Genomic DNA, 10,891 nt, shown 5'->3' with positions numbered 1-10,891 from the left:
GGCCAGCTCCCCCGCCCAGCCCCGCTCCCAGACAGTGTTGGGGGGCAAACCTAGGTAGGCCCCCGAGGGCAGGTCACGGCCCAAGGTCACCCCACTGGAAGGGGCGGATCCGGGCCCTTGGGAACCTGCCGGTCTAGTTGCTTCCGTATTTGTCGTTGATTACTGAATCCGTACTGTAGATACTTTATTGAGCAGTCTCCGTAGTCACGTGCTGGCCCCGGTGCAAGGAAAATGTGTGCCACCTTAAGCTCTCTTATCCGAAATCAGAGATGCAAACTGAGTTGCCCAACACAGTGCACGACCAGATGGTATTGCATGGGTTATATACGTGGCTCGCCCAGGCAAACTCACTAAAAAACCCCACAGAAAACCCAGCCAACCCAATATTCCTTAGCAACACTGCTCCGGAGAGTTTCCTGCGCTGATGGGAGTGTTTTATATTTGTGCTGTTCGTTACTATAGCACTTACATAGATAGCACTTATGTATACAGCATTATGCCTGTAGTTAATATGGTATTGTATTGTACGCTTATTAAGAGGGTGGAAATCATGTTAAGTGTTCTTACCACAATTAAAACTTAGCAATATATAATTTTTTTTTTTATAGAGAGCTAGAGAGAGAGCAGAAGTGAGCAAGAGACAGAGAGAGAGAGGAGAGAAGCAGGGCTCAAAGTGGGGATCGAATTCATATCAAGAGGGCCTCGAGCTCATGTCACGTGGGACTCAAACTCACACGCTCATGACCTGAGCCGAAGTCAGATGCTTAATGACTGAGCCACCCAGGTGCCCAGCAATATATAATTTTAAAAAATGTGTATTTATTTTTGAGAGAGGGAGTGGTGTGCAAGTGGGGGAGGGGCAGCAAGAAGGAAGAGAATCCTAACCAGGCTCCATGCTCAGCACAGAATCTGCAGAAGGGCTTGATCTCAAGACCTGAGATCGTGACCTGAGCCAAAATCAAGAGTCGGACGCTTAACTGACTGAGCCACCCAGGCACCCAAGCAATATATAATTGTATTACAGTTACACAATACAAGAGATTGTCTGGGAGGTCTGAAAGTCATTGGAATATTGAAATACCTTTTTTTTTTTTTAAGGGAATTTAACATAGAGTGTAAATCTCTTTGAATAATTTTTTGGGTTTATATGCTTGAGCTGTGATGAGGTTTCAGTTTGAACTTGCTTCTGATCTTTTTCATGTACTTGGCCTGATTTGGTATTTATAATTCATTGAACTCTGTAATATTAACTGTTTTGGAAGTTCTAGAAAATGGAAATAGTTTTTTTTTAATGGAAATAATTCTTTGTAATAAAATTCATTCATACTGTTTTTATTTTTATTCATAGTGTTGTCTTTCAGTCCTGAAAAACTAAAAATAGTAATAATAATAAAGTGACAGCATGGAACAGGAAGAACGAAAGATAGCTGAGTGCCCCGGGGGGAAAGTATGACTATTTTTAATTAATTATTTTTTTAAAAAGTTTATTTAAGTAATCTCTGCACCCAACATGGGGGTCAAACTCACGACCCCAAGATCAAGAGTCGTTTGCTTTTCCAACTGAGCTAGCCAGGTGCCCCTATTTTTTTTTAATGTTTTTTAAACTTATTTTTGAGAGACAGACAGCATGAGCAGGGGAGGGGCAGAGAGAGAGGGAGACGCAGAATCCGAAACAGGCTCCAGGCTTCGAGCTGTCAGCACAGAGCCTGACACAGGGCTCGAACCCACAAACCATGAGATCATGACCTGAGCCGAAGTCTGAAACTCAACCGGGTGCCCCATAGGTGCCCCTATTTTTAATTTAAATAAAAACGTAGCCCCAGGTGGCTGGTGGTTTCCGTGTTGTACAGCTCCCTTCTCATGGAGGTGGCATTATTTGGCCAGTCCCCTCTTGGTGACATTCAGTTGTTTCCAGTATTTGGCCTCTGTGGGATATGGGTAAAGAATATACCCCCCCCCCAAGATGTGCGTGTCCTAATGCTCAGAGCCTGTGAATGTTCCTTTACCTGTCAAAGGGGGCTTTGCGGATGCTATGGAGGCGAGGAGCCTGAGATGAGGAGGTGGGCCCAGCGCCATCACAGTGGTCCTTCCGAGTCAGGGACTTGCAGACGTTGTCCCGCTGACTTTGGAGACAGGGGGAGCCACGAGCCAGCGGGCACCTCTAGAAGCCGGAAAAGGCCTGGGACAAGCCTCTGTCCTAGAGCCTTCAGAAGGAACACAGCTCTGCCCTCACCCAGTGAGCTCGGCTCCTGCCTGCAGAGCCCTAGGTTACACGAGCAGAGTCTGAACTCCCCCGAGCTCGGGGTGATTCGTTCCAGCGCCCACAGCAAACGAATACAGCGGGTCTTCATCAAGTACCGACTCTCGTGGGGGCTTCCCCATGGCGGGCCATGCTGAGCCCTTTACCTGTGACATCACAGCGGCCCCCACGCAGTTACCACATGTCCTTACTGTCTTTCGGTTTGCGGAACACAAGCCCAGTGGGGTCATTTGCCCAAGAGCCTAATAGTTGGGGGCACCTGCAGCGAGGGTGTGGACAGACAGCTGACCATGTCACTTCTCACCTGCAGAGACTATGTCGCCGGAGGGTCCTGTCCCAGCAAGGCCAACATTCTTGGGAAGACCGTCATTGTGACCGGCGCCAACACGGGCATCGGCAAGCAGACCGCCTTGGAGCTGGCCAGGAGAGGTGAGGTCCCGGTGGGCACCTGCTTCCTCTGCCCGCGGCTTGGGGTGTGAGGTCTGGTGCTGGAGGCCTTGCTTCCCTGGGGGATGGGAAGGCCATCTGGTCGTCCAGGTGGCAAGTGGCAGAAGCCAAAGTCACGTCCGCATACGCCACAAAGGTTCATCTCTGAACGCGGTGAGGGGGGCTCTGGGTCTCAGAGGAGGCTGTGGACCGCCAGCAGTTTCTGGGGGAGCTTTTCTCTTTGCATCGGCCTTGTGCTTCCTTACGGTAGTTGACTCCGTCCTGATGGCTGGGTTGGGACCTGGGTCAGGGGTTGGGGGTCAGGATCTGCTTTGGGCTCCTGCAGGCTTACTGGTCAGGCGTTTTGTAGAGGCCCCTAGATGTGGGTCCGTTCAGTGTTTTTCTCGTGGTCGGACCAGGGTCCTGGAGGAAGTCCATGTAGGAGGGGTGCCCCTCCCAGCACGTGAAGATCTCCTTCCACGTTAGGAGCGGTGGGTTTCCTGCTGCGTCAGGCACCGGGAAAGGAGGAGTCAAGGACTTGGGTTTGAGCTGCCGGAGGACCAGAGCCGCCACTGGTTGGGGGCAGGAAGGCGGTGGCGGGGCAGGAGTGAGGGCGGTGGGAGATTGGGAACTTTCTGTGGGCTTGACGGGCCAGGCAGGGGCTGCCTGTCCACCCCCGAGGTCAGAGCGGTGGGGGCCGTGATGGGGGGCCCCCCCCCCCCCCCANGCAGGGGGCACATGCTCCTCCTCCCAGGAAAGGGTGAGAGGAGAAATTGGGTGGACACACCCAGCGCAGTCCTGAGGGCCCGGAGGCAGCAGAGGATGACCGGATCCAGGGTCCGATGAGCTCCCCTGTGGACTGCGTGAGGGGCAGCGGGGCCCAGTGGCGGGCAGGTAAGCCACGCATACCCACGTGGTCCACAGCATGGCTGCCTGTTCTTCTCCGATCCCTGGTTTTTGTTATTTTTCTAATTTTTTTTATGGCTGTATTGAAATTTAATCCACACGATGCATAATTTACCTATCTATCTCTTAAAAATTTTTATTTATTTTGAAAGAGCGTGCGTACTGGGGAGGGTCAGAGAGAGGGAGAGAGAGAATCCCAAGCAGCTTCTGAAGTGTCAGCACAGAGCCCGATGTGGAGCTCGAACCCATGAACCATGAGATCATCTAAGCTGAAATTAAGAGTTGGACACTTAACTGACTGAGCCACTGAGGCATCCTTTGAGGGGAGAATTTTAAAAATACTCTTTATATGGGGCACCTGGGTGGCTCAGTCTGACCATGGCTCAGGTCATGATCTCACGGCTCGAGGGTTTGAGCCCTGCATTGGGCTCTGTGCTGACAGCTCAGAGCCTGGAGCTGCTTCAGATTCTGTGTCTCCCTCTCTCTGCTCCTCCTCCACTCGCGCTCTGTCTCTCTCTCTCTCTTTCTCAAAAATAAATAAACGTTAAAAAGAAATTTTTTTTAATATTCTTTATCCTGGCCTGGGCTTCCAGGAGGCAACATCATTCTGGCCTGTCGGGACATGGAGAAGTGTGAGGCGGCAGCAAAGGACATTCGCAGGGAGACCCTTAATCACCACGTCAACGCCCGGCACCTGGACTTGGCCTCCCTCAAGTCCATCCGAGAGTTCGCAGCGAAGATCATTGAAGGTAGGAGGGAGGACGCCGGCCCTGTGGGGCGAGGCCGTGGGTGGCTGGGTTGGGAGGAGGGAATGAAACCAGGCAGGTCCTAGGGCGTGGTGTCGGCAGGCCGTGGCCCGTGGTTTTGGACAGGTGCCGCCGTCTGCGGGTGAAGATACATTTTTCTTCTTTTCTGATATTGTCACGTTAGCATATCTTACATTTCAACCATTTACGTAAATGGTTGGGAGAAATCAAGAGAGTGATCTTTCTGGATATGTGGACATTGTATGGAATTCAAATGTCTGTGTCTGCAAATAAAGTTTTATTGGCACACAGTCATGCCTGTTAGTTTCTGGATCACCTGTGCCCGTGTTAGTCCTGCGACGGCAGAGTCTGTCTTAGAGACAGACTGTATGGGCCGCAAAGCCAAGAGTATTTAGCCTGGTCCTTTCCAGGAGAGGTTTGCTCTGTTGGAAAACAAACTCCTCCGGCATTAGATCGTCCGAGACACAGAGGCCCATGAGGTTGGATGGGCAGGGAGATGGCGGAGGAGCGAGCCTGCTGAAGGGGATGGTGCTGACCCACCCCGGGTTCCCGAGGCTCACTGGCTCTCCTGGGTGACAGGTGACGCCCGGGACGCAGAGAGGAGTCAGAGCCAGGCTCTGTGCCCGGTCCCCTGGGTGGGACGCGGCCATGACGATGCGGCACAGCACAGAGTACCCGGCGCTCACACTGCCTTTGCTGGGGGCTGCTTTCTGCAGGTCCGGGGATGAGGCTGGCATTTTTCTGCACTTTGTCACGCTCGTGACTCTCTGGCTTTGCTTCTCACCAGATGTTCTCAGAACTGGCTTACATCCTTAGGTTTGAGAGCAGGAATGACCTTTGTGGGATGGAACGTTGAGAAAGTACAGACCGGGGTACAGGCAACCCTCTCCCTGCCGCTGGCTCCCAGACGCCTTCTGACGGATGCAGGGAGACGGTGCTGTCATTCATCCCATTTTACAGATGAGGAAACAGGCCCGGGGAGGGACGGCTGCTTGTGCCTGTGGAGAGGCAGGGCTGGGAATTGGGTGCGGCGCTGGCTAACCCCGAGCTGGGGTTCCCACGAGTAGCCCCCAGTTTCAGGCCCCGAGGCCCCTGCAGATGTGACCTCTTCCCTTTCCAGGAAACGTCTCCAAGATGCAGGTGGGGGCCTATCTGTGACCTGCTGCCGTCGCTGAGTAGAGCAGACGGACTGGCTGGAGACCAGTCTCTTCAGGGGTGTGGAGGCCCAAAGTCCGGGATCCAGGGCTCAGCAGGGTGGCGCTGCCTGAGACAGGACGGTCCCTCCTGCGTCTTTCAGCTTCTGCTGGTGGCCCTCGGTCCTCGAAGCCGCATCGCTGTGTCTCTGATTGTGTCCCGACGGCACATTCCCCCCGCGCGTCCCCCCGAGTCCTGCTGGGTTAGGGCCCCAGGACGACCTTATCTTAACTGGATAACTTTTGCAAAGACTCTGCGAAGTCAGGCTGCGTTCGCAGGCTCCGGGTGCGCGTGAATGTCTGGGGGACACTGCTCAGCCCAGGGTAGGGGGTGCTGTCCACCGAGCCGTGCCCGAGCTCCACGCAGGCGTGGGGCTGACGCGTTTGCCCTCACCCCGTCCTGCAGAGGAGGAGCGCGTGCACATCCTGGTCAACAACGCGGCTGTGATGCGGTGCCCCCACTGGACCACCGAGGACGGCTTTGAGATGCAGTTTGGCGTTAACCACCTGGGTGAGGCCGCGGGCTGCGCGGGGTCAGCTTCGGCCTGGGACGTGGATGGGGGCCCCCGTGGGGCCCCCGTGGGAGGGCGGGGGTCCTCCTCACTCAAGGGCAGCGGGGCGGCCCCTGTGGGGTCACCGGCAGCTCGGAGTTGCCTGCTCACGGCTGGGTGCCCCGCTAGTCCTTCAGATCCTCCCTCCGCCTCTTGGCCTTCTGACCCCTTCTGTCCTCCGGTCTGTCTGTCCTTCAGTTACTCTGCTGAACGGAACAGGGGTGAGGAGGAAATAGATACTGGGCAGGCGCCAGGCGCTGGATTAGGGCCTACCCTCATGACCTCATTTTCACTTGACCGCCTTTCCAAAGACCCCTCTAAGTAAGACCACAAGCTGAGGTCTAGAAGGGTCATAACTCACATGACTATTATTCGGTGTCCTATTGGCTGGGACCCAGTCACATGACCTGATTCCGGTGCAAGGGAGTCTGGGAAATGTAGTCCTCCAGTGGGCAGCCCTGCGCACAGCTCCAAAATTCTATGACGGAAGGAGAAATGGCGGAAGCATTTGGCGGAAGGGTCTGGGGAGACGGCGAGGTCGGCTCCGCGGCTGACCTTGAGGAGGTCGGCGGGATGGTTCTTTCCTGCGGGGCTGCCCTGCGCGCAGAGGCCCGGCGTCCACCCGCCCGGTGGCCGTGGCGCCTCCCTGCTGTGTCTGCGGTTGTGCTGACCGCAGCCTCCAGACGTTGCCAGAGGCCCCCTGGGGCCGGCACTGGCCCCGGCCCAGAGCCACGGGGTCCTGGGAGGGTCACACGAGGCAGCGTCCTCAGGACGGTCCTGCGCGCCAGGTGAGGATTCAGGCAGAACTCCGTGTCGTCCTTCATCCAGGTCACTTTCTTTTGACCAACTTGCTGCTCGACAAGCTGAAAGCCTCGGCCCCTTCGCGCATCATCAACCTCTCGTCCTTGGCGCACGTTGCGGGCCACATAGACTTCGAGGACTTGAACTGGGAGAGGAGGGAGTACGACACGAAGGCGGCCTACTGCCAGAGCAAGCTGGCCGTNGCCCTGCTCCCCGGCGCCGGAGCGGACGCCGCTGAGCCATCCGCCTTCTTCCCCGCTCCTCCTGCACCGCCATCCAGGCCTCCGGTGCCCGGGCTAGCGCTTCTCAGCCGCGGGCGGGTGGAGCCCCCGGAGACATTAGGCAGTACCTGAAGATAGTTTGGGCAGCGGAGGTGGGGTGAGCGTAGCTGCTGCCACGTGGCCCAGGACGCGAGAAAGAACGATCCGACCTCGGCGTCCGCGGGGCTGACGTTGGAGTCTGCCCTGTGCACTTGCTTCTCAGAGAGCATCGTGGACCAGCCGCGTCCACTCAGCCGGGAGCTGACCGTAACTGTAGCATTTCAGGCCCCACCCCGAGCCAAGGCTTCCTATGCCAGGGGGTGGGGGGGTGGGGAGGTGGAGGAGCCCGGCAGCTGGGGTAGCTCAGGCCCTCCGGGTGATTTTTACATATGCTCAGGTTTGGGGAGCCCTGCTCTATCTAGGCAGTTATGCAACAGAGCTGGGGGTTTTTTTGTTTTTTTTTAGTTAAAAAAAATTTTTTTTAACGTTTATCCATTCTTGAGAGACAGAGCATGGGTGGGGGAGGAACAGAGAGAGAGAGGGAGACACAGAAGCCAAAGCGGGCTCCAGGCTCTGAGCTGTCAGCACGGAGCCCGATGCGGGGCTCCAACCACAAACTGTGAGATCATGACCTGAGCTGAAGTCTGATGCTTAATCGACCGAGCCCCCATCAACATCAACAGAGCTGCTTTGTAAGATGAAACTACTTGATGTGGAAGTTTCCGAGCAAGAGGGGTGATGTGGATTTGGATTCAAGGGGAGGACACAGAATGGGACGGGCCTAGCCAAGGGTGGGCGGCCTCAGCCTTCCGGGTGGGAGTGAACGTGGTGTCTGCTCCCCCCCTTGCCCCTCTCTTCCCTCCCCTTCAGGCACAGGCGTGACTGTCAATGCTCTGCACCCCGGCGTGGCCAGGACGGAGCTGGGCAGACACACGGGCATGCACAGCTCTGCCTTCTCCAGCTTCACCCTCGGTAAGCAAAGGCCTGGAGGTGGGCTGTGTGGGCCTGCGGTCCGACTTGTGGCCTCTGTGGGCCCTGGGCAGGCTGGTGGTGGAGTTGGGCCGTCTGTATCCTCCTCTCAGAAGGTGCATGGACTGAATGCTCTGTGGGCCGATTGCAGGGCCCATCTTCTGGCTGCTGGTCAAGAGCCCCCAGCTGGCAGCCCAGACCAGCACGTACCTGGCCGTGGCAGAGGAACTGGAGGGCGTTTCCGGAAAGTACTTCGATGGACTCAAAGAGAAGGCTCCAGCCCCGGAAGCTGAGGATGAGGAGGTAGCCCAGAGGCTTTGGGCTGAAAGTGCTCGCCTGGTGGGCCTGGAGATGTCCCGTGGCTCCTCTGTGAGGGGACAGCCCCTCGACGAATAGCCTCTGGGACCAGGTGTGAAAACCACGTGGGAAGCTGAATTACCAGGATGCACAGCCAGGCCGAGGCTGGCTGCTCTGTCTGCAGCACCCTCTAGGTGGCAGTGTTGCCCAAGGAATTCTGGCTGCTACACCTACGTCACCCTCTAGGTGGCAGTGTTGGTCAAGGAATGTTGACTACCATGCCCACGTCCGGTCTAGGTGTTACTATTGACACCACAGGAGCCCCAAGGCCCACCAGTGCTGGTGCTCGTGCCCGCAGCACCCCCTAGACGGCATTATCGCTCAAGGAACGCCGGCTGCTATGCCCACACCGTCCGGTAGGGGCCGCTAGTGGCTCTTGTTTCTCTTCTCAGGCACAGTGGACCCAGCTGCAGGTGCACACCTGGCCCACTGGCCGGCAGGTGCGCGGGGCCGTCAGACACCTGCCTTGTGCATGTAACTGGGAGCTGCTGAGGGAGGAGTCCGCTCCCCCCCGGTGTGGCCATGGCAGGAGAGTCAGTGGTGCCCACGGTGCAGAACTGTACGGCCAGTGGAAAAGCTGTCAGCCAGACAGGGTCAGGTTCATGGTTCCCCATGGGACCCTGCACACCCTCAGTCACCTCTCTGAGCCTCGGTTTCTCCCACTGTAGAATGTGCAGAGTAACTTGACTACCTCACAGGATGGTATGGTGGTGAAGGAGTTCTCGTCCGGCTCGGGGAGGGGCAGCTGTGCGCTCCTTGCTGGCACCAAAAGGCTCAGTACTCAAGATCCAAATACTTGAACATTAAAAAAAAAAAAAAAGGTGACATTTGAGATACTTGGGGAGGCCAGGGATGCTGTCCACGTCCACAGAACAGCAGCGGATGATTGTGCCCCTAATGCCAACCCCGAGGGAGGGGACGGAAGGAAAGGCAGAATTAAAGATGCCCCGAAGCATTATGAATACAGGGGTTTTTCTTTCTGGTACCACATCAGAGCACAACGGTCGAAGGATGTGGTTGGGGGGAACGGACTCTGGGTGGCACCTTCCAGCATGGACCCAACGGTCCCCACCCCCCGTTCATGTCCTTCTTCCCCTCTGAGAGAGGGCTGGGCCTAGCACTCGCTTCCAGCAGAAAGAACGGAGCAAAGCCTACGCCGGGTTCTGTGGTTCGGCTGCTGACCCGCATCTGCACCCCCGGCCCTCGCCCCGCCCCGATGGAGCTGTGAGCTGTCCTGTGGGGACCTCCAAGTGGCTGGGAGAGAGGAACTGAGGCCTCAGTGGAGCAATCCAGGAGCAGGTGTGAACACCAGGAGGTGGCATCATGTCGGGGGGTTACCCCAAGAGCCTGTCCACCACAGGGATGCATACCCCTCACATACACACGTACATACATGCACACGTGTGTTTCCTCATACAGTCTATGTATTTGTCCCTGTGAGATCAGGGAAAATACTTTTTTTATTTTTTAAAAATTTACATCTGGGGCACCTGGCTGACTCTAAGAGTCCGACTTCAGCTCAAGTCATGGTCTCATGTTTTCTGCGTTCAAGCCTCGCGTCGGACTCTGTGCTGACAGCCAGCTCAGAGCCTGGAGTCTGCTTCGGATTCTGTGTCTCCCCCTCTCTCTGCCCCTCCCCCGCTCACACACTCCCTCCCTCTCTCTCTCAAAAATAAACGTTAAAAATTTTTTATATCCAGGTTAGTTCACATACAGTGTAATAATGATTTCAGGAATAGAATTTAGTGATTCATCACTCACATGACACCCAGTGCTTTTCCCAACCAGTGTTCTTAATGCCCCTTGCACATTTAGCCCACCCTTCCCTTCCCAAATACCCCTCCAGCAACCCTCAATTTGTTCTCTGTATTTCAGAGTCCCTGGTACTGTCTGCTCATAACCTCAAAACCTCTGGTTCTCTAAGTATATGTGTAGGATTTGCCCAGAGGTGATGGTATTTGCTCACACAACCACAATACAATGGTCAAAATCCAGAAAATACTGATGATGCTGGTATCTCGTATCTAATCTGCAGCACTGAAGTCTTATCCTTTACAGTGCAAAGGAAAACCACCACAATTCTTTTCTGTCCCAGGATCCAACCCAGAATCACGTTATATTGCTTGTCCTGTCTCCTTAATGCGCTTTAGACTGAACTGTCTTTCTCGTGCTTCCGTGGGACACATCTGAAGAGCCCTGGCCAGGTGTCTTACAGAAAGTGCTTCAGTTTGGGTTTGTCTGTGATTTTGTGATTCGATCATCGGTGAGGCCAGTAACTCAGCAGCAGAGATGCAAAGGGCAATGGGCGCAGAGCTGTGCCATCTCTGGGGACGCGCTCCCCAACGCAGAGGCTCCCGCCGGACTTCCTGGCCCCCTGCTGTCCGGCTTTGGTGGCTCTGTC

At 55.6% G+C, this 10,891-nt stretch overlaps 1 protein-coding gene across 1 annotated transcript in view; it reads left to right on the top strand.

Moving 5' to 3' along the window:
- RDH13 (retinol dehydrogenase 13) overlaps positions 1 to 10,189 on the top strand; it is a 10,423-nt gene extending 234 nt beyond the window's left edge. Inside the window, exons 2-8 of the mRNA XM_077756926.1 lie at positions 2,571 to 2,689; positions 4,186 to 4,341; positions 5,959 to 6,063; positions 6,932 to 7,224; positions 7,312 to 7,431; positions 7,950 to 8,136; positions 8,285 to 10,189. Coding sequence (XP_077613052.1) covers positions 2,571 to 2,689; positions 4,186 to 4,341; positions 5,959 to 6,063; positions 6,932 to 7,224; positions 7,312 to 7,431; positions 7,950 to 8,136; positions 8,285 to 8,529 — 1,225 coding nt within the window. The 3' untranslated portion in view covers positions 8,530 to 10,189. The remainder of the gene's footprint in view (positions 1 to 2,570; positions 2,690 to 4,185; positions 4,342 to 5,958; positions 6,064 to 6,931; positions 7,225 to 7,311; positions 7,432 to 7,949; positions 8,137 to 8,284) is intronic.
- The last annotated feature ends 702 nt before the right edge of the window (positions 10,190 to 10,891 follow it).

The sequence above is a fragment of the Crocuta crocuta genome, unplaced genomic scaffold (assembly GCF_008692635.1).
Source record: "Crocuta crocuta isolate KB4526 unplaced genomic scaffold, BGI_CrCroc_1.0 scaffold142, whole genome shotgun sequence".
Taxonomy (NCBI): Eukaryota; Metazoa; Chordata; class Mammalia; order Carnivora; family Hyaenidae; genus Crocuta; species Crocuta crocuta.
Note: the sequence above shows the minus strand (reverse complement) of the source record. Positions and strands in the feature narration are given on the sequence as shown.